The 27,965-nt window shown below is 36.8% G+C and overlaps 1 protein-coding gene across 2 annotated transcripts; it reads left to right on the plus strand.

Annotated features, from left to right (window-relative positions):
• Positions 1–119: 119 nt before the first annotated feature.
• Positions 120–27,928, plus strand: LOC120635637 (neurofilament heavy polypeptide). Of its 2 annotated transcripts, XM_039906675.1 has the most exons (10): positions 120–468; positions 9,114–9,451; positions 11,328–11,442; positions 12,640–12,755; positions 14,237–14,290; positions 17,841–17,956; positions 18,722–18,828; positions 20,487–20,654; positions 21,452–21,738; positions 25,665–27,928. In XM_039906675.1, the coding sequence occupies exons 2-10, from the start codon at positions 9,383–9,385 to the stop codon at positions 25,893–25,895; spliced, it is 1,263 nt and encodes a 420-aa protein (XP_039762609.1). In that variant the 5' UTR covers positions 120–468; positions 9,114–9,382; the 3' UTR covers positions 25,896–27,928. The 2 variants fall into 2 exon arrangements, with proteins under 2 accessions (XP_039762609.1, XP_039762610.1); XM_039906676.1 differs by lacking the exon at positions 14,237–14,290 and having other exon boundaries at positions 121–468.
• Positions 27,929–27,965: the final 37 nt, after the last annotated feature.

Genomic DNA, 27,965 nt, shown 5'->3' on the forward strand with positions numbered 1-27,965 from the left:
TTCAAAACGCCTCATGTGTGGAGCGCTTAACAATTTGTTAGGTTGGTAGTTTGGCGAAATATTTTTGAAATTAGAACATAAACAACATAATTTTGACATTATTTTGGCCAAACCAAATTCACAAGAGTATGTTTCTCGCAGAAAGGTAATTTTAAGTTCCGATCTCATAGTATAACGCGTTAATTTAATAAAAGTAATTTAATTCTAAAAACTCCGATTAGAAAATAACACAACCGGCATTCCTGCAGCGCGAAGTTAGTTTATTATTGAAGTTGCGGTCCAACAGGGCGATGTTCACTCCGGTCGCCATTGAAGCCACGACGTCGAGTCGCGATCTTGTATGAAATGGTGTTATAGGTTATTTAGTTTAAAATTAGAATAACGTGCAACGAAAACTCAATAAAAACTGTGTGATTGCGTTAAACTACATTATAGTGATAAGGAACGCGCCATCACTTTGTATTATGAGTGAGTACAACTTTAATACGTTAAAAACACGTGTTGTGAATCAAATGTATTGAAGTCCCAACGTAATGTAGAACTTTTACACGTCAACTATTATTTAGCTGATGATCCATATACTCATCTAAAGTCGGTCACTAAGGTGTATATTTTCGATCTACATCAGCTATAGACGTTCTATTTAAAGACACTGGTATAAGCTAACGTAGCGCTCAGATAGTTCATAGGCATCGATATTTGCAGATTTAATTAATCGCTTCTCTACTCCACTGTTATGAAATTGTTGTTCGTCGATTTATTTAATAGTGCGAAACATCAATGGACCAAGTGTGACGAAACTATAGTTTGTTAACTCGGTAGAGATTAAAAATATCAAATAGGAAACCCATTCACAATTCCTGTTAACCTTAATAACAACACTTGAAAATAACTTTAAAACACGCAATTTGAACGTGCTATAGGGTATCTAAGGGATGTGCAATACTTAAAATTGTTGGTTTCTGAACATAACTTTAATTCAATTACCAAATGGGAACTTTAGTAGTTGAATTCTGTAGAACTTTTGCCCCTTAGGCTTTAGGCTGACTATAGGCCCATAAGTATAACAGACACTCTAGTCCTATAATAGCACCAACTATGCCCACCTATGGGCACACACAAGTAATAATGAAACACAAATCTCTAATCTACACAAAATTAGTGCTATTTTTAGTTGGCAACAAATCTCTTAACAGAATTTGCAGCTATTTGGTTTTGCATAAATATCTAATCTAAACCATGCTCTTAAACAGAAACTTTTGCGATAAGTATTGCACTTCTTTCAGAGCTGTCAGTTTAAGAGATTTATTAGATGTTTCCTGTGAATTTGTCTGTGTTTAAAAATGCAGCAGGAGATTCTCCTGGTAAATAATGTACCCAAAAAGTTACGATCGATTTCTATTCAAAACTTCACCTAGATAAGTGAAGCAGCTATGCATAAGTAATAACTGTAAATATTTAAATCTTGAGAGCAACGTATACCAGCAGTATTTTCGGGATATACATTATCCTAAGTCCATCTCCAGGATGCTATATGCATCTCCAGTGAGCTACATGAGGGCCAAATATCATCAAGATTGGTACAATGGTTCAGCTGAACATAGGCAACAAACAAACAGACACACTTGCATTTATAACTTTTAAATGGATGTCCAATCTAAAGACTTTGAAATTATACTAACATAAGTTGATGAAGTTGAAGGTTTCAGGGGGGGGATGCTGCCAGGACACCAGTAAACCTGTGTCCCAACATGGGGAATAGGGTGGAATAGTCCTTACAGAGGACTGATCACCCGTCTGGCACTGGCAGGCGTCCCCTCTATAAATAATAATAAATAATAATAACATAAGTTGATTTGTGGTGGTGGCCATCAGTGAATAAATGAACTAAAATACAACATACAATTTGATTCTAAAGTATTTTTTACATTCATTATAGTCTAGATTTACCTTAAAAGCTTGCTAACAATATAGGGAAAACATATTCGATCAAATCTAACATACCTACTTTGAAAAAAGCAAATAATCTTCATCATCATCCCATTCAAATTCAAATTCAAATTCATTTATTTCAAGTAGGCCTACTTTATAAGCACTTTTGAAACGTCAAGTATGTATGTTTGTGTGACTCTACCACCGGTTCGGAAAGCAGATTCTACCGAGAAGAGCCGGCAAGAAACTCAGTAGTTGCTCTTTACTGGCCAACTACGGGGCACGGGTCTACTCCCACGGGCTTGCAGGTTTCCTTACAATGTTTTCCTTATCTTTTGAAGCAAGATATATTTTTATTGCTCAAAATGCACATAACTAAGAGGTGCGTGCTTGGATTCAAACTTTGCCCTCAGTGAGAAACCGAATCCCTGACCATTACTATCGCCCCTTTTATTCAGCAAATCATAAATATGTTATTTTATAAAGTAAAAATGGATTATAGGTAGGTAACATTGAGTTTTTCAAAATTAAAATTGCAACCAAAAAATGATATAAAACTTAAATTCTTTCATTTGCGTGAGTACTTTTCCCCTGAGGTACAGCTCTCCTACTGCTGATGCTGAAATAACTATATGCCTATTATCAGTCTTAAATTCAAATTATACATATATGTTTACATAATTGTAACGAAATGGTGGATCTATAAATGTTCCTCGTCTGCGGCTGTTTGTTTATATTATTTATTCTGGATTTTTCAAAGTGGTGGCCATTTGGCTTCCTAGGAGATAGCACGTGTCTGTATTTTTACTGCGAATTTTCGATTTTGATTGCAAAGTTTTTGTGGTTTGTTGTGTAACTCGGTACATCGGTCGACAGTAAGTGTTTTAACCTATCTTGTACGCCGCTAACAATCCTGCAATGCCTCCTATCCCGCCTAAGCCCCCTGACCTGAGTAGCAATGTGGGCTTTGCTATGGGCTCTCAGGCTTCTGGGTCGCAAGACGCGGTGGCTGGGGAATCGATGGATACCTCCGACCCTTCCCGCAGAGCCAACAAAAGATCCTCAGAGCAGGTGGACGCTCAGCCACCGGCTAAATTATCAAACAGGGCACCATCTGATCCCATTAATTCGTTGTACATCCATCCCAACCTTAAAGAAGGCAGAAAATACTCCAACAAGGATGAGGGCCCGTTTCTTGTTCACGTTTCGCGCGTCGAGTCTGCCCCTTCTGCCGGCACTACCCTAAATCCAATTAAGTTCGGCCAGGTCATGGTAAATTCCAGGGTGCAAGATATTTTACGCGGAGGAATCAAGAAAGTGGGTAGAAATCGGATATGTGTCGAATTTAACTCACCAGCAGCAGCTAATTCATTTTTGAACAACCCACTTCTGGCCGCTAATCAGTATGAGGCTGTGATCCCCTCTTTCAACATCACGCGTATGGGTATTGTGAGGGGAGTTCCCTCTGACCTCTCCCTGGCGGACTTCGTCAAGGATGCTGAGGTTCCATCCGGTTGTGGGGAGATACTCAAAGCTAGACGACTGAACCGGAAGGTTTCCAAAGAAGGTCGTGTAGAATGGGTCCCTACGGGGACGGTGGTGATAACTTTTAGTGGCCAAGTTCTGCCGCATAGAATATTTTGTTGTTACACTGCCATGTCTGTGGAAATATACCAGCTCCCTACTATCCAATGCCATAGTTGCTGCAGATTTGGACATGTCGCAGATCAGTGTCGTTCTAAGCCGAAATGTTACAAATGTGCCCAAGAACACGTTGGCAAAAATTGCTCTACCACAGAGTCGTTAGCTCGGTGTCTGTTTTGCTCGGGTAAGCACTTTGCCACGAGTCAGTCCTGCCCCGAGCAAACCCGGCAGAAGTCCATCAAAAGTACTATGTCGCAAGAAAATATCTCCTACTCGGAAGCCTGTGAAAGATATCCCCCTGTCTCAAGAACCTACTCAGATGCTGCCCGAAGTAATCCATCTCAAAATCTAACAGTTTCTTCCCCAGCTCCCCCTTCCACTCATTCCTATAGGAAAACTACAACAACTCCAAGATCTCCCCGTCGCCCGTCACCACAAGGTTACGACCGTTTGGCTCACCAGTCAATCATCGCCGACCGTGACCCTCCTCCCTCGAGTAATGGAACCGTTCTTCAGCCCCAGGGTCCCGCTCTCCCTACTTTCTCTCTTCCTTCATCTAGTGACAATCTGTTGGATGTTTTGCTGACCCTTTTGATTAATATGTTTAGCAAGATGAATGACTTCCCTCTACCGCCCAACGTCGCCAATAAACTGTCTGAATTCCTAAATATTATTAAAATTCCACTTCATCCAATGGAATAGCCACAGTCTACGCCCAAAAAAACATGAAATTTTACATATGATTGCCTCGTATGATCCTGTTGCCTTTGCTATTTCGGAGACTTGGTTAGTCCCGGGATCACGGTTTCGGGTTTCTGGGTACTCATGTCTCCGGGATGACAGAGGCGATGGATATCCTGGAGCAGCTCTTCTTATTAAATCTTCTGTCACATTTACCCGTCTTTCTCTTCCTCCCTTTCCGACGAGCATCAACGCTGTTGCTGCCAAAATCAGGGATATATCTGTTCTTTCTATCTACATTTCGGACTCTCACGCTGTTCATATATCTGATCTTGAACCCATATTATCCTCTCTTTCCGGCTCTTTTCTTATCTTAGGCGACTTCAACTGCCACCACCTTATGTGGGGAAGCGCAGATTATGACATCCTTGCTTGTGATTTAGTGGACCTTATGGAGGATAAAAATATCTGTCTCCTCAATGATGGCTCCCCAACTCGCAGGACTGCCCCAGGAAAGAATGCCAGTGCGGTTGATCTTTCCCTTTGCTCCCCCAATTTAGGTACTCTTCTTTCTTGGTCTGTTTTGCACGACTCCTACGGTAGTGATCACCTCCCTATACTAATTTCCTGTCCCACCTCTTTTACTCAACCCAAATCCCAATTAAGTTCTCGTAGTTACCTCCTTTCTAAGGCAGATTGGGAACAATTTGCCAAAGATTGTGACGCTTTTGTCAATAAATTCCCTGTATTGTCGCAGGATAATGCACTAGATTGTCACGAGAAATTGGTGACCTCCCTCAAAGCTGCCGCTGACAAAAACATCCCTATTAGACAAAGGGGTAAATCGTCTAAACCCTCTCCCCCCTGGTGGGATTCGGAATGTTCGGACATGATCCGCCGCAGAAAAGAAGCCGAAAAAGATTATTGTAACTGTATGACCATCGATAATTTCCTCCTATATAAAAGAATCTCGGCTTTAGCTAAGCGAATGTTCAAAAAAAAAAAGAGGAAAGGTTGGATTCGATTTTGCCAAAACTTATCTCCCCGGACTCCTGCGACTTTATTATGGAAAGCTATTAAACGCTTTCGAGGATCCTTCCTTCCCTGCGACTATTCCAGTAATGATACGTCTGTTTGGCTTAAGACATTTATTGATAACCTGGCTCCTTCTTCCGTCCCTTGCTTAAATTCTCTTCCCTCCTCTTATGCTAATAGCCGTCCTAATAGATTCGACGAACCATTTTCATGGTCGGAACTCCTGGCTTCTCTGAACCACTTGAGACATTCCTCCCCTGGTCCAGATAATATCCCCTACTCACTTCTATCTAACTCCGGGCCACTCACTAAAAAAATGTTTTTAGACATGGTTAATAGCTTTTTTGATCGGGGATTTGTTCCGGATTCATGGAAAAAACAAATTGTTCTCCCCATTCGAAAACCTGGAAAAGATCCTCTTTCTCCTTCCTCCTATCGTCCCATTGCTTTGTCTTGCTGTTTATTAAAAATAATGGAACACATGATAAAGAAACGGTTGGAATGGTTTGTAGAGTCCAAAAAGTTATTGGCCAGAAGCCAATTTGGATTCCGCAAAGGAATGGGTACTATGGATAGCTTGTCTATTTTGACCACTGATATCAGGATCGCTCTGTCTAAGAATGAGTTTCTTGTTGGGGTGTTTCTCGACATATCTTCGGCGTATGACAATGTGATACTCTCCTTACTCAGAGATAAACTATCTAAGCTGAGTTTGCCTGAGAAGTTGACTCATTTTATATGCAACTTCTTGATGGAAAGAACTATAGAGGTACGGCACGGTGACTCTCATTCTCGCCCAAGACTTATTTGGAAAGGACTCCCTCAGGGTTCTGTGTTAAGCCCTCTACTATATAGTCTTTATACTCACGACCTTGAAGAGTCCGTCATCCCGTTCTGCAATGTCTTACAATATGCTGATGACTTAGCCCTCTACTCCTCTTCCCTCTCGGTCGAGGTTGCTTCTAACAGTCTCAACCAAGCTCTTTTTTATTTAGGAGAGTGGCTATCTTCACATGGGCTATCATTATCGATTCCCAAAAGCATTGTGGTAATTTTTACTAGGAAGAGAGTCATTCCCCCTATAGAAATAGCCTTTAACAATGAACTGATCCCCACTAGCAACAAAGTTAAATTTTTGGGAGTTATCTTGGACTCGCGTCTTTCCGGGACCCATCACATAAATTATACAGTTCATAAATGTCAATCAAACATTAATATCCTGAGATGCCTATCAGGGGTGTGGTGGGGGGCCCACCCATACTCCCAGAAACTGCTATATAATTCCATTGTTCGCAGTGTACTGGATTATGGTGCCTTTATCTTGGAACCCTGCAGCAAGGTTGCAATAGGCAAAATGGACAAAATTCAGTATCAGTCTCTTAGAACTATCCTGGGAGCTATGAAATCATCTCCAACTAACTCTCTTCAAGTAGAAGCAGTGGACTCTCCCCTTTTTCTTCGTAGACAATACTTGGCTGATCGTTTCTTTTACAGATTAGCTTCACTCTCTGGCCATCCTCTGATACCCAAACTTTGTGAACTCTCCTCTTTGATTCCTGGTAATGGATTCTGGTCAAACAAGCCTGTACCGTGTCTAATAAATAGCTTCCGCAAATACAACAATCTACCTGATCCAACTTTCTCTGGCTCAATGTGTCCTCTTTATTGCACTCCCTATGACGCCTTAATTTTTCAACCGAATATTGTTCTTGATTTCGGAATTGCAAAAAAACAACCCGGGGCCAATGAACTTTTCTACAGTATCATCGACAGGTTTTGGCGTGAATGGACGATGATATTCACCGATTCTTCTAAGCTCACGATAAGTGGCGCTGTAGGCTCGGCAGTATGGATTCCTAAGGACTCCAATATTCTGAACTTCAAATGCCCCCCTCATACATCGGTATTTACTGGAGAGTTGGTGGCTATTCTAGAAGCTATAAAGTATGTAGTCTCTCACGGGATAAACAGAGCAATTATTTTCTCGGATTCACTGAGTGGCCTTCAGACCATTAACTCCAATCAGTTTGCATCTAAAAACACTTACCCCCTTGTTCTGCTTATCAGGCAGTCTCTTTTAGATTGCCATCTTCGCAACATTAAGGTCACGTTGGCTTGGATCCCCGGCCACTCGGGGATCCAAGGCAATGAGACTGTCGACTCTTATGCTAAAGAAGCCGTAGAAACAGGCAGTCTGGAACATTACCACTGCTTCTTTTACGATCTTTTTTCCTTGGCCAAATCCGAACTTGATTCGGGCTGGCAGCGCCATTACGACCGTTCGAAATTAATTAAAGGTCGCTATTACAGTGACATCCAACCCTCCATCCCAACTAAGCCATGGTTCTTCCGCTACCGCCTTGTCGACAAACAGACGACGTCGGTCATCTGCAGACTTCGTATTGGTCACACATGTACACCCTCACGCCTGCACAGATGGGGTATTATCCAATCCCCCATCTGTGTATGTGGCCTTGAGGAAGGCACCGCAGACCACATTCTTTTCAATTGCCCAAACAGATCAGTTTCCCTGTACAACATTCTGCCTTCCTGTGTGCCCAAACCCATAGATCTTAAATCTCTTCTGTTCCTTTCATCAATCAACAAAAAAGTTCTAAATTCCTTAATTAAATTTATTCATTCACAAAAAATTAAACTCTAAACTGCCGATTGCTTGCTCCGCTTCTGTTTTTTCCCTTTGTTTTTTATAGTCTGTGTTTATAGATGTAACCTGTATGTTTTGTACTGTTTTGTGATGTTTATATGTCTTGTGTTGTTTTTCCCATCGTGCACATCAAAACCACTCTGTAGAGTCCGTACGGGTTCATTTTTATAACCGATCAATCTCACCATAATATACGGTGCTATTTTCAGGAGTCATTGGCAGTAATGGTCGCTATCTTAAAAGTGACCCGGTTGCCATAAACAAAAGTTGAAGTTGAAGTTGAACGAAATGGTGATAACTTCCTTCGCCAACTTAAACCTAAAGCTACAAGGGTTCCAAACGCGCCCTGGTCTAAGAGCCCACAATAAAATAAGCTGGGTATTATTTTTTTTGTTATCACCATCTCACAGTATTACGCTATGAAGTTAGAGCAATTCACACCCAAGCTTTTTTATCGTTTAAGTAATCCTTAACGATATATATAATAGGATTTTTCTGAAAGCTTACGTTTTATATAAACTTTGAACTTATTGAGAGACATCTCAAATATTTCATTTGGTTCTTATAGCAACAACAACAATTAACTTTCTCATCTTATTTAATAATGTTAACAAACAATCTTTCCATCACTTTTAATTGTAAAGTATGATGTACAATTAACATGGTTTACATTACACCTTAAAATATTCTTCCCAGGCCAGCCATTGGGGAAAATTTCATCCAACAAATTTGGTTTGGACAAAACTGACATATACAGAATATGACATGCTCATTTGTTGACGGATTGTTCTAGATTTTAAATATTAAGGAACAAATCAAATACTTCAAATCTGAACAGATTTCACCTTGGAATGTTCCACAATAGATCAGAAAGCACAGCTTTTTTAGGTTATTTATACTAATACTTGTGTTATGTATACTAAGATGACTATTTATAAATATTTTTATGAATAATACACATAAATACTTATAATATACAGATAAACACCCAGACACTGAAAAATATTCATGTTCATTACACAAACATTTTCCAGTTGTGGGAATCAAACCCCAATCGAATCGTTTTGATTATTTATTGTGGCCAAAGTTCAATAAAATTTAGTATTTGCAAAAAGATATAAAAAAGTTACTAATTATTTCCTTTTTCAATTTCCAGGTGGCGTTCTAACCAGACATGTTTGAAACACACAAACTAAAAAGCGGAAATCTTATGATAATTGTGCCTCAAATTAGAAATTATAAGATTTAACTTGGGATCCTATCCTCTAGAGAGTTTTAACTAATTTTAAATTTTATCGTTAGAAATATAGTAATATTCTAATTTTGTTGGTAAAATTTAGTGAGTTAGGTATCTTATTTTCGGGAGTGTAGTTTGTAGTTTATGCTAAGTCAGCGAGTAGTTGATAAATCGATAGTATTGCAAGCATGAAAATTCCGGAAACGTCTGCAAACATTGGTGCTTATTACGGCAATGAAGAAAATGGCCAGTGGCAGGTATCTATCAATTATACCATACTTTGTTCTTTCATTGTTAATATTTATACCCAGATATACCTCGAATAACTGTGTTGCATCCACCCATGATATTAATTTTGATCGGCCTCCTAAAGGTTGTAGCGTGATGTTAAAGCCTTCCTCAAAAATTGGAGTGACAAAAGCAATAAAAGACTTTTGATCTCAGACTAATCCACTCTTTCCTAAGGTTAAGCGGTTTTATTCTAGTAAATAAACTTTCATCCCCTATTTAATTAATGCCTTGGGAAAAATAATATAAGAGCCTATGATTGGAGTATCAAAGGCAAAAAAAAAAAAAAAGTCGAATGACACTGGCAGCTTCAGTAATAAATTCAAAATTCATTCAAGTAGGCCTAATATAAGCACTTTTGAAACGTCAAGTCTGTCTCTTTGTAGTGATTCTACCACCGGTTCAGAAGGCAGATTCTACTGAGAAGAAGCCGGCAAGAAACTCAGCAGTTGCTCTTTTCCAATCTCAACTATTTACATTTTACATTTTAACATTCATTTTTCTATCTTGTGAGAGCTGAAAGCGGAGCCGGATGCTTCCAAGCAACCTTGTCATTAAAAAATTCATCAATAAACATGTTTAAACAAAGAAATGAGTGTTAAGAATGTTTAAGGGAGATTAATCTTTAGCTTTATTATTAGCATTTGTTTATTTCTTATGTGAGATAAGCCGTCCTGTCCTCTTTTATGTTATCTTTGAACTTCAAATCATACTGACATTATTAATGCAAATTGTGTTTGTTTGTTAGAAGTTTGTTTGTTAAGTGAGAACAATCACTTAACATTCTATCTAAGTCTCCGATTGACTTGATGTTTGGCATAGAGTTAAAGGAAGGAGAATAATGTAAACTATTTTTTGAAGTGAAACTTCTTTATAATCATTGTGATTTCAAAGCGGATGCAACGGAAAAAACGATGCAGGACACAAATACAAAAATGTGTAGGATGAAGCTGGCAAAGTATGAGACAGAAATATACATACTATTTTATCTGTTTTTTTCCTACTTAAGTTACCAAGTAAACCAAATTATATCTAGATAAAGAAACAAACACATAAATGTATAGGACAGAGTGAGATAGAAAACGTTATACATTTTCTTTACCTATTCTAGTTACCATGGAAACTAAATAATAAACCTTACATTTATCCTAATAGTTGTGATACTCTACTTCCACCTCAATCTCTCGTAGGCTACTTTTCAGAAGTACACTTCCGCCGTGTGTGAATAAATTGCACAGGATTTTTTTTTTTTATATTTGTTATTGTACACCAGATATTGTCATTCATATCCTAATTCCTAATAAGTTTACAAAGTGACTTTCAAGTCGTTCTGACGTGACTGGAGTGACGTTCATCACGAGAAACACCGCAGGGCGCAGCTAGTCCTTACTAATATTGTTAATGTTAGTGCGAAAGTTTGTTTGTTTGTTCATCCCTCCCTCCTTCTCACTAACTAAGGAAGCAATCAACTAGTTTTTTGACGTAGAGTTATTATATATAGGCTTTTTAACCCTAATTGTGATTTGTGATAAACAGTAGTAAACGCGGCCATTAGCTAGTCCTACTGAATATAAATGCGAAAGTTTGTAAGGATGGATGGATGGATGGATGGATGGATGGATGAATGAATGAATAGATGGAAGAATGTTTGTTTGTTACTCTTTAACGCAATAACTACTGAACCAATTTGACTGAAATTTGAAATGGAGATAGATTATACCCTGGATTAATAATTAATAAATGCAATCTCGAATACAAACGTAAAATGTAACGAAAACTATGATAATACAAACACAAAGTACTAATATTGTAACGGAAACTCTAATAGATTTTGAACTTTTTCAGCCGAACGGAGCCATAATCGACAGCGGAGTGGGCGGTGGTGTGGTGGGCAGCGGTGACGCAGGCCTGCACCGACCACCAGTGTACCCCGTGCATATACCCAGGGGACATATACCCGGTACGGTATTATACAACGTGTAATCTAATTACGATATACTGTCGAAGGTATATTTCATAAGAAATCACCCTCTAAAAATATTAAATCAAAAGAAGCATATTTTATATTTCCATTTAAACTTATTTAAAACATTATAAGTGTTTACTTATGACACCCCTATTTATACTAATATTATAAATGCGAATGTAAGTTTGTTTGTTACGCTTTCACGCGAAAACTACTGACCCGATCTTCATGAAACTTTTTATACATATTCTTGGAGTCATTAGAAATATTATATTATACTTTTCATTGAAAAAAATAAAAAAATAACGTACGATAAATTTTTTTTGTAAAAAAAAACTGAAAATAACATATATCAGTATAGGTGTAGACTATGTAGCAGTACGCAGACTCCCTAAATTACGCGGGAAAAGCCGCAGGGCACATCTAGTTGAAGATAAAAGACCGACATTAGAATAGTGCCTAGTTACGCTACGCGACGCGTACCTAATAACAAAGTTAGGTACTTACTTACGCACCACACCGCCCAAGCCGTGCGCCGCAATCGGCCTGGTGGCGTCTGGCGTGTTTAAGGTTTTATCAAGTACTCGCCAATAGTTGGCACGCCGTCAGTATCAGACTAACAAATTTTTCAAATTCCAATTTTAAATTTCTTTATTCATGTGTGATAGGCCAGTCACAGGCACTTATGAAGCGTTCATACATATATGTTTACATAATTGTAAGGGGATGGTGACAACTTCGTTCGCCAACTTAAACCTAAAGCTACGCGGGTTACAAACGCGACTTGTTCTAAGAAGTACAAGGCGCAAGGTAACAAGGTACACAAACTTAGTATCGACGTAAGACGCCGTCTTAAGTTGCGACACCGATTCTGCGGATCGTAAAGTTTAAGGGACTCGTAATCTGACACTTCACAGATGAAAAAAATCGTTAGTTTTTTTAATAATCTCGAATACATACGAAAAATAAAAACTATGATAATACAAACACAAAATACTAACATTGTAGTCATAGACAAGTTAGGTTAGATGAGTTGCCTAATAAACATTGGTGAAAGGTATATGTATGTCTAGTAATCTTCTTTGATAACTTACTTATTCATTACGTTGTCCGTCGTTTGTGGAAACGGGTATAAGATACGAAATTCAGCAGGTCATCTAGCTTATATATATTTTATACACCTATCCGCAGGATACGTGATGGCCGGCGCGTACTACCCCCCCGCGTACCCGCCTGCACCACCCCCGCCTCAGAACGACTTCGCGGACTACATGTGGATGGAGAACGAGGAGGAATTTGACAAACAAGTGAGATTAAAAACTTACTCAATAAGATAAGTTATCACGTTTTCTTCTTTATCTCACTGTTGAAGATTGGAGGTTGTGTCCATGCAGAGACTTCACCCAACTCCACGCCACTGAAAACTTGTTTCATGCTCTATAGGATAAGTCTCCTTTTCTTATCTTTTCTTCGCATCAGCGTTGAAAACTGTAGGTTGGGTAGGTAGAGTGACGCTACGACACTACGCAATTTCTTGCCACTGTATGCCACTAAAATACCTGGTATAAACTCTATTGGATATGTCACGGTATACCATCAGAACTTCGGGTCACTAGTATCTGACATTCTCGTCCCACTGCAATGCTTCTACCAGTTGCCATTACTGTTTTCCAGCATGTTTGGGGTAAGCCTAAGATGGCTTTGTTAATTTAAGGGGATAAGGTAATAATAAAAAGCGCTGATTGCTCAGTGGTCACGACTTCAGCATCACTCTCGCGCGGGACCAAGGTCCGCGACTTATAATGTTTTCAAAGTTTTAAACCATTCTCATATCGTATGCCTAAAGTTTTTGCTGATGCTTAGAGAGAAAAAACATTTCACAATCTCTACATATACACATATGATGACTAACGACGTTAGGCGCCACGTAAAGGTATTACACTACACTTGAAGTTTCAAAAGTGCTTATATTATAAGGCCTACCTGAAATAAATGAATTTTAAATTTTTGATTTTTACACCGTAAAGTGACAGGTGGTGCGTAAAGTGACTCATGACAAGGGAAAAAAAAGTAGTTTTTTTTAAATAACATTAAATCCATACGAAAAATAAATAATATGAAAATACAAACACTAAATACCTCACCTTGTGGCAAGAATCATAGACAAGTTAGGTTGTATGAGTTGCCTAGTGAAATTCGATTTGTGAAAGGTATGCATAGGAATTTTCTTATATTGGATGTTAAATTAGGTATTGCTTAGGTATTGCCTTGTTTGTTGTTAGTGGAAATAGGCATAAATGTCACTAACTTTAACGGTGAAGGAAAACATCGTGAGGAAACCTGCATGCCTGAGAGTTCTACATAATGTTCTGAATGGTGTATGAAGTTGTTCCACGCACAGCCACTGTTGTGTTTTGAGGCATATCCCCTTATCATTGTAAGAGGAGAGGCGAGTGTCTGATGGTATGCACAACCACGGCTACCTCTCTTGTCAAAGGCAGCAATATATATGTTTGCCATAGCTTCAACACATTTCGTTAGAGATCACATTCAATTATATAGAATTTCACGGCTAACATCTGGGGCTGTCTTCATAAGAGTCTTTAGTTATACTTAATACTGCTAAAGTTTTCCAGTGTATAACTGTCCTATAATTATCAGAATAAGTTACCCTTTCCCTTCTTTACCCACTACTATAAAACCAATGTAATCAGGGCTGGCAAAGTGAAAAAAGGGTTCAACAGTAATTAAATACTCATAGCGTGTAATAATCCAGCGTAAACTTTAGGACGACTTCGAGGACTACATGTGGATGGAGAACCAGGAGGATTTCGACAAACAAGTGAGATTAAACACTTACTCTATTGGATAAGTCATCTTCTTCTCTTCTTGGTCGCACAGTTCAAGACTGAAGGTCGCGTTCATAATGCAGTGACGCCAAGCCACTCCACGCTGCACAAGCAATTACACTTCACGCCATTTATACCAAACTACTTTATAATCCGCTACTCACTTCTCGCCATGTCACTAAAAACTTCACGCTTACTAACATATTTCGCTGTGTTCGGTCCTAAGACACATCTCATGCTAATATGTACCAATAACCTTAATAAAATAATAAGCCTCGTATAATATCAGTAACACAACAAAAATAAATAAATGGTTAAACGCTCAATCACATGTCATATTACTTTTTTGTTATGTTACATACTACATTGACGCCACGGTAATATATAATACGTCACCCCATAAAAAACTTGGCATTAACTTTCTTTTCATGCTGAATCTACCATCAACACCAAGTATAATACTAGTATTCCAATGCAATTAAAACCCTAAACAAACGAATTTCATCTATATAAAAAGGAATTTTTGTTTGTCACGTTAGTTGAGTCTCATTAAAAAAGGCTTATAAAGGCTTTGAAATACTTGTATGTTGTAATTTATTTATTGTGGTTAATAAATATTTATTACTATTATTATTATTACGTATAGCAGTCTATGGGAAAGTTTGTATAAACTACGAGGAAAATTCACGAAACGACGATTTTATTTTTCCATTAAAAGTTGATTCTGTCTGTGTTGGTATGCCATCTGGGTCAGGTAGTAAAAACATTTTAACTCCAAACCACAAAGTTGAATATAACTTTGATTATATTCAATGACTAACCGATACTATAAATTCATACTATAGTAACGCCACGGTAATAACTACTACGCCACGCCACGCCACTATAAACTTACTTTAACTAGCTTCAACAATCTTCATCCAATGTGACCGTCGATTGGCGCAATGGGCAGCGACCCTGCTTTCTGAGTCCAAGGCCGTGGTTTTGATTCCCACAACTGGAAAATGTTTGTGTGATGAACACGATTGTTTTTCAGACTGGGTGTTTATATGTATTTTATAAGTATTTATGTATAGTATTCATAAAAAAATATTCATTAGTCATCTTAGCACCCATAACACAAGCTACGCTTGCTTTGGGGCTAGATGGCGCTGTGTGCATTGTCGTAGTATATTTATTTATTTTAATTATTCTATTATGTACCATTTAAACCTACTAATATTAATAATAATTACTAATCTCTAACTAAAAATGCAATTAAGAACTACTTTTACAATGGTTTTTTTTTTGGGTTGTTTTAACTTAAATCTTTAAATGTATGTAACCTATGTATCGAAGGCATGAATTTCAAAGTGTTCTTAGTGGGTACTAAGAATGATATTATGCTTTAATAACAACGACAAACCAACATAAAATATATAATGAATAAACATTTTAACTAATAACTACGAATTTCATAGTACTGTTCAATAACTAAACGAGACTATTAATTTATACTACAGTCACGCCACGGTACCATAACAACGCCACGCCACTGTAAAGTTGGCATTTATTATCGAAAAAAAATAATACATTGGGTACTTCGTCCTAAGAATACAGACAAAGATGAACGGACGGTACGCCACGCAACTCATAAAATGACATGGAGAATGCGGTTTTTTTTTATTAACGATAGACCAACGCTTGACGACAATCATGCCTGTTAGAAAGCAATGATGAGGTCTAGATTGGAGCACGCTTGCCTAGAAAAAGCCTATTCACTCTAGCCCTGAAGGTACTCAAATTATACGTGGCAGGAATCACAGTTGCCGGGAGGGCGTTCCACATCTTAGTAGTACTTGAGGCTTTCGCCTCCTTTTCGCTCCCTTTCTACTTTACCACTCTATTGTTTTTGTATTTTTTTTTTGTGATATCTGTGGTTTTATATGTACATGTACATAGTGATAATGTATTAGTAATGTCTAACACAAACTAATTCATGCACACAGCTAGTTCTATTGTTAAGCTATTTGTAACTAACAAACTTGTGGGTAAAGGGTACATTGCCGGAGATCTGTTTGGTGTGGAGTATGAAGATTTAAGAAATTATAAATTACACCATACAGATTCTCCTGCTTTTCGCGGAGTATAGCAAATTAAGCTTAATTTTCATAATATAAGGAACTCTCTTTTACATATTTAAAGGTAGGTTCTTATTAAGCATTATTTAATATTATTGTTAAAAAAGTCAAATACTGAATTCCACCTCTGTTAATATAACTGCCATACTCGCAACAGGTTATCCCGCTTCCATTTTGACTGCATCATCACTTACTACAATTACTCATAGGTTAGATGCAAAATTCAAAATTCAAAATTCATTTATTTCAAGTAGGCCTATTATAAGCACTTTTGAAACGTCAAGTCTGTCTGTTTGTAGTGATTCTACCACCGGTTCGGAAGGCAGATTCTACCGAGAAGAAGCCGGCAAGAAACTCAGCAGTTGCTCTTTTCCAACATCAACAATTTACATTTTGCATTTTAACATTAATTTTTCTATCTTGTGAGAGATGAAAGCGGAGCCGGATGCTTCCAAGCAACCTTGTCATTAAAAAATTCATCAATTGTATAGTAACCTCGCTGTAATAAATGTGTTTTAACAAATTCTTTAAACTTGTGCATTGGCAGGTCCAAAATCACCTTAGGAATCATATTATAAAAGCGTATACTCAATCCCACAAATGATCCCTGTACCTTACGCAGACGATATGCGGATGACACTAATTTATGACCATTTCTTGTAAGTCGACTGTTTATGTCCACTTTTTGTTTATAAAGACTAATATGTTGTCTTACAAATACTATATTGTTATAAATATATTGTGAAGCTGCAGTAAGTATGCCTATTTCTTTTAACTTCTCACGGAGGGATTCGCGTGATTTAAGTTTACATATTGACCGTACAGCTCTTTTCTGCAATATAAATATAGTTTCGATATCAGCTGCTTTACCCCATAACAAGATTCCATAGGACATAACACTATGAAATTACGCAAAATAAACTAGCCTAGCTATTTCAATGCAATGAGGATGCAATAGAGGACTAACCTGTAGTGCAACATATGGAAAATTAACCCCCGACTGGTGTTATTAAAACCTATATTCCTAATCAGTTTCTTAGAACCTTTATTTTTCACGTACTGATATTCTCAAGGGCCTGTGAAGTCTTAATATCATCATCACGATCAGCCCATTGCCCCCCCACTATGACGGCTATTTGACGGCCGAGTGGCGCAGTGAGCAGAGACCCTGCTTTCTGAGTCCAAGGTCGTGGGCTCGATTCCCACTACTGGAAAATGTTTGTGTGATGAGCATGAATGTTTTTCAGTGTCTCGATGTTTATCTGTATATAATAAGTATTTATGTGTATTATATTCATAAAAAAATATTCATCAGCTATCTCAGTACCCATAACACAAGCTACGCTCACTTTTGGGCTAGATGGCGATGTGTGTATTGTACTATATATATTTATTATTTATTTATTATTTATATAATTTGCAGGTGATGCAGCAGTTGGAGGAGGAAGCCCTAATGGAGCAGTGCATCGAAGCTATGCTGGAGGATGAGCAAAGAGAACAGAGGCAGAGGCCCGTCCCCAACGGACACAACCACCCAACGTGAGTTCTGTTGTGTATATCAAGTATTATCTTCATGCTGACTCCACACTGACTCAACTAAACACAAATTCAACTCAACACTGTCTCGACTTTCAACAGACAGGCCAACACTGTTTGTAATAAAACATGCCCGTTCACCTCTTTCTCAAAATCAAAACTAGGTTGACAGTTCTTGTTATATATCTATGGTCTAATGGAAAAGGTGCATTAGTCTGATATGCAGCTACTTTTAAACAAAATACTTTTAAATTACTTGAGGTAATGCTTCATAAATCAAGATATACAAGTATATCCATTTATGGCCTACTAGCTGTTGCCCGCGACTTTGTATGCGTTTGATTTTGTTTTTTGATGTGGCCTTCAATTTAGTTGTAGTTCTTAAAAAAATTCAGTATCGCTCAGCCTTAAATGCTGGGTTTGCTGCTGTTCGCTGAGGAGTTCTGTCTATCTCCAAGCACATTCATCAGATCTACACAAAGTTTGGGCAAAATTAAACACTATAGTACAAAAATAATTATTTAAATCTGTTATAATTTGTCGGAGTTATGGTGTAAAGTCGTCAAACACTTTCATTCCTTCCCCCAAAGGAACCGAGCTTAATGTAGGGATAAAAAGTATTCTATATTACTTCTAACACTTCCAAGAATATGTGTACAAAGTTTCATGAGGATCGGTCAAGTCGTTTTTGCGTGAAAGCGTAACAAACAAACTTACATTGACATTTATAATATTAGTAGGGATTAATTTATTGGTGCTATGTTCCAGAACAAGCAACGGATCAGGCACTGTGTCCCTACAGGAGGCGGTTTCCAGGTCTACACTCAACCCTTTAGCAGCCGAGTTTGTCCCCAACAGAGCACGACAGCCACCTGGTGAGATATCAGCATTAACTTCTTCTTTGTCGTTACACTCCTCACAGAGTGGTCGTGGTGAACATGAAGCGTCTTTGAGGGCAGATGTCACACGCCCCACGAGCATCCGCCACTTTTCTCGTCTGACCGAAAACCTGGTGCAATCAAAGGACCGCCCACAGCAGACTTAATCTGCTCGGTCTATCGCACGGGTGACCTTCCACGATCTCTAGTGTCCTCCACCTTGCCCTGCACAACAAAACGCTCTCAAAAATAAAATTCAAAATTCATTTATTTCAAGTAGGCCTAATATAAGCACTTTTGAAACGTCAAGTCTTGTCTGTTTGTAGTGAATCTACCACTGATATATCTGGTTCGGAAGGCAGATTCTAACGAGAAGAAGCCGCCAAGAAACTCAGCAGTTGCTCTTTTCCAACATCAACAATTTACATTTTCAATTTTAACATTCATTTTTCTATCTTGTGAGATATGAAAGCAGAGCCGGATGCTTCCAAGCAACTTCAATTGGTTAGTAACCTCGCTGTAATAAATGCGTTTTAACAAATTCTTATGCATTGGCAGGTCCAAAATTACCTTAGGAATCATATTATAAAAGCGTATACTCAATCCCACAGATGACCCCTGTACCTTTCGCAGACTAAATGCAGATGTCACTAATTTATGACTATTTCTTGTAAGTCGACTGTTTATGTCCACTTTTTGTTTATAAAGACTAATATGTTGTCTTACAAATACTATATTGTTATAAATATATTGTGAAGCTACAGTAAGTATGCCTATTTCTTTAAATTTCTCATGGAGGGATTCCTGTGATTTCAGTTTATATATTGACTGACTCTATTGAGTCACTCTAACGCCGGGAGATGTGCCCGAAGAATTTTAAGATGCGCCTCTGTACTAACGTCGAAAGACGTTTTTGAATGCTGATTTCTTGGAGTATAGAGGTGTTGGTACGAAATTCGGTCCATGACACTCCCAGCATTCGTCTCCAGCACCACATCTCCAGAGCATCAATTTTCTTCTTGTCTACCAGTCGCAAAGTCCACGTCTCTGCAGCGTACAAAAATATGAGGAAAACAAGTGTTTGAACAAGCCGGATCTTAGTAGCTTTTGTTATGTTCCTGTTTTCCAATATTTTCTTCGGCCTGTCCATCGAAGTTATAGCTATCGCCATACGTCGCTTATCATTAACTTACACACACATTATTTAATAAAATAGTAAGATAATTGTTACAAGCTGTGGAATTTTATACGAAAAAAATTAGTTATTATTATACTACTTGTATAATAAGTTACAGTTATATATATAATAACACCATATAATGAAAAGAAAAGGTTTTGTGAATGAGAATATAAAAACAAAATATCTCACACACTATAAAAAAAAAAAAACAAAGAAACCGCAAGTAAGGCTCAAGTGGTCCTTAATAAAAATATCTTATCTCTGAACTTATACGGAGTCAGAGTAAATATCAACTACAGTGCTAATGTTGGAACAGGGGAATTGGCATCAAGAACAGTTAACAGTTAACCTACGCAACGGAGGACAGAGTGGATTGGTGTTTATCACTAATATCGTCTACACCAATAACCTCTGTCAATATCTTGCGATAGTCCAATTTTTTTATTTCACTAAAATGTTTTATTCCTATTTCCAGAAGAAAAGCAGCCGGTCATAGAAGTAAAGACAGAAGTTAAAACTGATGTTAAATCAGATGTTAAAACAGATGTCGCCAGCGCGAAAGAAGTAGTCACAGAAGTTACACAGAAGGATATGGTTGATGGCAAACAAGACACAGAAGCAGTAATACAGAGTAAAAAAGAAGGTTAGTACAGTTCGTGTTAAAGAATAATTAATGACCAATCGAGCGGGACGATTGGTCTAGTGATTAGCAAATTGACTATGGATGACGGTCCTTGGTTTGATTTCCGGATTGGGGGAGGTATTGTAAGGTTTTGCATGGTTTTTTTTTGGATATATATATATAAAATTTTAATATATTATATATATGATTCTAGTTACTTATTTATCTTTACAAATATTGTTTTTTATATGTTATATGTATATATTTAAGTAATTAATTAATATTTATTTTATGGGTAGGTATATGTATATATGCACCACCTAACTATTTTCTGTACCTGTTTCTTATCTTTGACATTGGTTGCCTTGAAGTAATTGCTATGAAGCGATAAGGCCGCCAATTTATAAATGGTGTAACTAACACAACTTTCTTTTATATGTATAAGAAGATATACATAAATACTTTTCAAAATACAGATAAACACCCAGACAGTGAACTACATTCATGTTCATCACAGAAACATTTTCCAGAGGAATCGAACCCACGGCTGTGATCTCAGAAAGCCGGGTCGCTGCCCATTGCGCCAATCGGCCGTCAAGATGATATAAAATGTAGAAAATCTCTAGTACGAGTTATAAATACTGATGCCTTAGTAAATACTGATACTTAAGTTTTTTATACTGGATATTTTCTTCATTTTATATCATTTGCATACCCTCTGCACGCCACTGACTGCCAGCATAGCGGTAGTAATGTCACAGAAAGCTAATAATTAACTTTTTTTTTATATAGACCATCAAATTTATTAATTATTTCAGAAACGATACAGGCACCCACCGAGCCCCCAGAAGTCAGTGCGGCGGGACTCCTACCAATAGATACAGAGAAAGACAAAAGAACGCCGAAGGAAGCGAAAAAGGACACGAAACCAAAACAGGAAGTAAAAAAAGCACCAAAAGTCGACATAAAAGCGAAAGCTAAGCCCATTGTGGTGAAATCCGAGACAAAAGTGCAGCCCAAAAAGGAGGAAGTGAGCGTTAAAGTTGTTAAAAGTGAAATTAAAGTTGAGAAGAAGGAAGTGGCGCCGGTCGCTGAAGTTGTCAAAGTGAGTAAAAATAACTTTTTTCAAATCAAATCAAATCAAATCGTTTATTTGCAGATTGGTATTACATTGTTGGTAGGTACACAAAACATAGGGACAAACAATCCGCCTTAGATGGCATGCAAAAAATATATATGATCGTACAATAATTATACAATAATAATACTATCTTAAATCAATCGATATTATTAAAATAAGAATAAAATTTAAGAGTGATATCAAAAGTACAAATATTATTATTCATGTCAAATTATAATCACTGTAAATGTCAAACCTATAATATTGTGTCTGTTAAATATTCTTGGATGGTATAATAACATTTCCCAATAAGTAATTTTTTTATCTTATCTTTAAAATCTACAAGATTTATGTTTCTGTTGGCTAGTGACGCTGGCAATTTGTTGTATATTTTAGGCGCCATAATGAAAATACTATTCCCAAATAACGCTGTGGAATGTGGCTTATACAATAATTTATTTTTCCTGCGTTCGCTATCACTATATGTAAACAAGTGATTGTTTTTTTTGATAAATATCAGAACTTCATAAATATACAAACAAGGACAAGTTAGTATTTTAATTTTCTCAAAATACGGTTTACACGTATCTGTGGGACGCAAGTGACATATAGCTCTTAGACACTTCTTTTGACATTTAAATATTCGCCCTCTATCAGACGAATTACCCCAAAATATTATACCATATCTTAAACTTGCTGTGACATACGCATTGTATGCAATTATAACCGCTGTCTGATTAACCACTTTCGACAGCATATATAATGCAAACGAAAATCTGTTTAATTTTAAACACAAATTCTCAATATGATTCTTCCAATTAAGGCTATCGTCAATTTGCAAGCCTAAAAATTTTGTGTTTTTTGTTACCTCAATTTTTTTACCTAAATACTTAATGTCTAGTGCCATACTATTACCTTTATTCATGAATGTCATAATTTTTGTTTTGTCAAGATTAATAATTAAATTGTTAAATGTCAGCCAATTAATAATATTACATATTGTATCATTTATATCATTTTTAAATTCTATTTTATTCTCACCCACAAAGATCACTGTGCTATCGTCAGCAAATAAAACCATCTTATGATCGGTTACCCTGGGAAAATCATTAATATATGCTATAAACAGCAGTGGACCCAATATACTACCCTGCGGAACTCCAGTTATTACAGTTTTTGACTCTGATAAATATGCAGTTTCAGTTTTATTGTACCCGACTAAACTTGTAATCTGCGTCATTTGCTGCCTACCTGTCAGATATGAATTGATCAATGCCAGTGCGTTCCCTCTAATGCCGTATACACTAAGTTTATCTATTAATATGTTATGGGCAACGTAGTCAAATGCCTTAGTAAGGTCCATGAACAACGCGCATACGAGCTTCTTTTTATCCCTATTAACCATAACCTCCTTAAGAAGGTTATAAATAGCCAAATTGATCGATTTATTCTTTCTAAAACCTATTTGAACATCGGAGAGTACACCATTTTTTTCGAAATAATCATTTAAGCAATTATAAATATATTTTTCTAATATTTTGGAAAAAATTGGAACTAAAGATACGGGTCGATAACAGTCCATATCCTCTGTATCGTGTTTTTTAAATAACGGTTTCACTATAGACACTTTAAGTTTTTCTGGATAAACACCATGCTCTACACATAAATTAGTGATGTAACTTAGCACTGGCGATATTAACTCTGACACATATTTAACTACTTTAGTATTATTCTCATCATACCCACAGCTATTTGTATTCTTTAATAGCTTAATAATGTTGTGTATCTGCTTGGGTGATGAAGGTTTCAAAAAGATTGAGTTATATTTATTCCAAACAATATTAATTTTTTTATTTGTTTTAATATTTTTTCGATTGAGAAAATGCTCGTTAAATGCCTCTGCTATATCTTTAGGGTTTGTTACAATTAGGCCTTCTTTTTTAATCTGATATATTTTATTTTCACTACTTTTAGTTTTATATTCATTTCTAATGCTCCATGTAGTTTTAGATTTATTATTAGCAGTTTTAATTTTGTAATCGTTTTGAGCTTTTTGAGTTAATTTTATAATATTCTTTAGCCTTCTTCTTTATGCTTTAAATTCTTTTTTATGTATATAACTACCTTTTCCTCTACATTTCCACAATAACTTTCTTTTATTTTTACAACATTGCCTCATGCCCTTTGAAATCCATTTTGGTTTTTGATGCGAATGTATTTTTACTTTTATGAGCGGAAAGCTGAGGTAGTAAAACAACGTAAACAATTCAAAGAATCTATTGAAAGCCTCGTTTGGCTCAGATGTTTCATATACTTCTGTAAATGTTATATTCCGCATACATTCTTTAAATTTAGTCATATATTCCTTGCAGAAGTCTCGTCTTATAATGTACCAGTGAGTTACACGGCAAAATTTTTTAACTTATTCTTTTAACTTCCGAATGCACGTTGCCCGCGACTTCGACCGCTTCTGTTGTGATTTTTATTGAAAATCTCTCGGAAACTGACTGTCTCGTATAGCTTCGTGGCTCAAGTGAACAGATTGTTTTTTTAAATAATCGAAATGGATCAAAAATCATATCAGTGGTGTTTAGTACCGCGTTATACAAATACTTCTGTTATTCATATCAACCCATTATCGGCCCACAGGGCACAGACACCTCTCACAATGAGAAGGGTTTAAGGCCGTGGTCCACCACGCTGGTCCAGTGCGGATTAGTTCGACTCCACACACCTTTAAGAACATTATGTAGAAATTCTCAGGCGTGCCGGTTTCTTCACGAAGTTTTCCTTCACTGTAGAAGCAAGTGATATTTTAATTACTTAAAATGCACATAACTTAGAAAAGTTAGAGGTTCGTGCTGGGATTCGAACTCGGCCCCTAGACAGATCCTACCCACCCCATGACAAGACGAAATAGGGACGGAATGTCTGCAGTTTATACAATTGACTTTAGATCATTTGTTTCGGTAATGTTTGCTTACACATGACGTCACACGAAGTTACGGTATTTCGTTGGGTGTAAATATATAATATTACTAGAGGACCCCAGCGCCAACTGTCAGGCTGATTTGTGAATCTAAACCATCCAGGGTGCCACCCAAACGCATACCGAAAAATTCATTCAAATCGGTCCAGCCGTTTAGCCACACGCACTCAAGAAATATATATATAGAAATATATAAAGAAGACATAGATTAAAAATACGATTATTTTTAAGATTCATTTGTTGATATAAAATTATAAATAAAAATATTCATTGTACAATCGTTACATGTTATGAACATTCTATATAAGTACATTTTAGATATTTTTTGAAATTACTGTCCGATTGACTTTTCCACTTTTCTTGTACTTTCCAAATTCAACTCATTGTGACTTTTTGTCGCTGTCACCAGCGATTCGCTCACTGTTAAATGCCACTGGGCAAACGCAAAAGGTGTCTGGAGCTATTTGTCGCCGTATTGTCACGTATATTTTGACCACTTCCCTGGCGCAACGGTGAGCTCTGAATATAAGGAGGAGGGCCGGGGTTCGATTTCCGGCAATAACAATTTGGGAACTAATAATTTCTGAATTTTCTCTGTTCTGGTCACGTTCTGCTTTGGACGTGGCCAGTTACCACCTTACTGGCAAAGACTTAGCGATTTAGTGTTCCGGTGCAATGCCACGTAGGAACCAATTAGGGATATGACTACCATACTCCCTAACAGGTTAGCCCACTACCATTTTAGACTGCATCATCATTTACCATCAGGTTAGATTACAGTCAAGGGCTAACTTGTAGTGGAATAAAAAAAAATCCATGGTATCGTCCTAATGTCTTCATAACACTACTTGGCGACAAAAATTCACAATGAGCGGCGGCCCTGCCTGGAATAATCTTTAATATTTCCTTTCACTCACTTCAGCAAGCAACCCCACCAGTGACGGAAGAAACGTCGCTTCCGGGACTAAAACCCATCAACTACGCCGCGGCGGCAAAGGCGAACAAGCCCAAGAAACCCACCACGCCACCCGTCACCGAGAAAACAGCACCGCAAGTTACGAAAACAGAAAAGGTTGAAAAGAAACCAATGCTCAAGGACAGTAGAGCGAAAAGCGAAAAACCCAGTGTACAAAGAAAGAGTTCTATGAAGTAAATATATTTTTTGAAGGCAATTTTTAATGTACAAAAAATGTTCTATATATTAATTGTTATAATATTGCCTTGCTTTCTACAAAACTTGTGGGGAATGCGGCAACACTGAACAGTAACAAAAAAACAGTACCAATTAGCAGACCGCATCTCGAGTACCATCAGCCGCTGTTTTTTTCATTTCTTATTGACTTTCGGCGCGTGAGCACGTCCTACGCATTTTCAGTTCGGAAAAATCCATTGTGTGTGTAATATGTGATCAACGTTGTACAATATTTTTGTCACGGCAATACCAAGGAACGAGCGACGTATATTGACATGTAAATTAGGGTATTTTAAAACATTTAAAGTCGACTATAATTTCCTTTATATTTCTAACACTGAAGGGTACGTTCCTTCAATAATTCTACTAAAAAGTAAAAACTACCGTTTCCCTAAAAGTTTAAGTTGGCAATACTGACGAAAGTAGGAGAATAATGCTAAAGATGGTATAAGAACGGGCCCTTTGGTATATCGACCTTATGCGGTAGGAATACAGTTGTAAATAGCTAAAACTGGACTTCAGACTTGTGCAGTATGTACAAACAGAGCTGTACCTTTTGTAAATCTGATTTCGATTCCCTAGAAAATCGAGTAAGGTACGTATGTAGATATCTAGGACTAAGTAGGACACGTCTGCGTTAGTTTTAGCGATTTACGACTGTATTTCATTCGCATAAGGTCGAAATTACAATGGGCCAGTTCCTTACAGTGTAAGTCGAAGAATCATTGGCAATTCGTATGGAACTAAGAAACTAACATAAAACCTTACATACTATTTACAACATTATTTGCATGGGCATAAGGTTGATATTCCGAAATATCGTATTAAGTCATATGCAATTATGAAAGGAACGGGTACAAGTCTTAACTTTTCTTACTTGTCTTAATATGTAAAACAATTTTTCTGTACCTTTACTTTTTCGCGTAAAGTATTATTTGAAATAGTATAAAGTAATAAAAACGCATTAAGAAAAAATATTTTTCTTTATTTTGTTTTTTTTTAATTAATCATTAAAAAATACTTTACATTAAAAGTAATGATTTTCTTGCTTACGTAATAATACAAGTTAGAAAAGAATGTATTGAAACTACATAATATATAGAGGAATGATCTCTATTACAACCAAGGGGCCGCTGTCACTTTGTTTTTGTCTCCAATTGCTTGACGTCATTTTGGCGCTGTAAGTTGTGAAGCTCTAATATGAATGTCATGGACTTCAAATTTAATTGACTAAAAAACTAAGATATAAATTAGTTCCAGAGACACTCCCATGTTGCATGAGTGAAAAATTTAAGTATAACAACAGCCAGTCCAGTGTTAATATTAAAGGTCAGTGCTTTGAAGTTAAATTCATTTGTCAAATTAATATGTTATATGTTTTGTTGTATATGTCAGATTTACGTTTTGTTTCCTTGAAAATGTATGAATTTGGTAAATTCTAAAGTTTACGAGTAAAAAAAAACTTTACGTTTAACAATAACATGTGTGCTTCAAAATCGATTTGTTTAATACAAAAATGATTAGAAATGGAAAATGAAATATTGTGGAATTTTTTATCCAGCGGGACTGGCTTATTTTTCCTGGAATAAATTTAGTAACACTGGTTATAAATATTTATTACACATAGTAGAATATGAGTAGCGTTTTGAGTAAAAATCTTTCACTGTCACAATGTATGCTTCATTATAGACTTATAACAATAACAATTTACCAATTACCAATATAATATAATATAACTTTATTACCAATATAATATAAGCTACAGCAGCTGATTTATTCTTGAGTATATTTGTCAAACACATAACTTATATTTTGGAGTGAAGGTACTTTTCATCTCTACGTTTATGGGATATTTATGCCCGTTCGGAATGATACAATATTTGGCACATACTTTATTTGCATCTACGAGATGAAGTTCTTCTCATCCTAGGCAAATGAAGAATTTCTACATAATTGAATTAAAAAATATATATATTTTATAAACGACTTGTTGTACGTACGATTTTCATTTATTAAAAATAAATTATTATA

The sequence above is a fragment of the Pararge aegeria genome, chromosome 27 (genome assembly GCF_905163445.1).
Source record: "Pararge aegeria chromosome 27, ilParAegt1.1, whole genome shotgun sequence".
NCBI lineage: Eukaryota > Metazoa > Arthropoda > Insecta > Lepidoptera > Nymphalidae > Pararge > Pararge aegeria.

Coding starts and splice junctions, on each gene's coding strand:
- LOC120635637 (XM_039906675.1), top strand. CDS start 9,383: ATGAAAATTCCGGAAACGTCTGCAAACATTGGTGCTTATTACGGCAAT. Junction 12,756..14,236: donor AGGAGGAATTTGACAAACAA/GTGAGATTAAAA, acceptor CGTAAACTTTAG/GACGACTTCGAGGACTACAT. Junction 18,829..20,486: donor CAGAGCACGACAGCCACCTG/GTGAGATATCAG, acceptor TCCTATTTCCAG/AAGAAAAGCAGCCGGTCATA.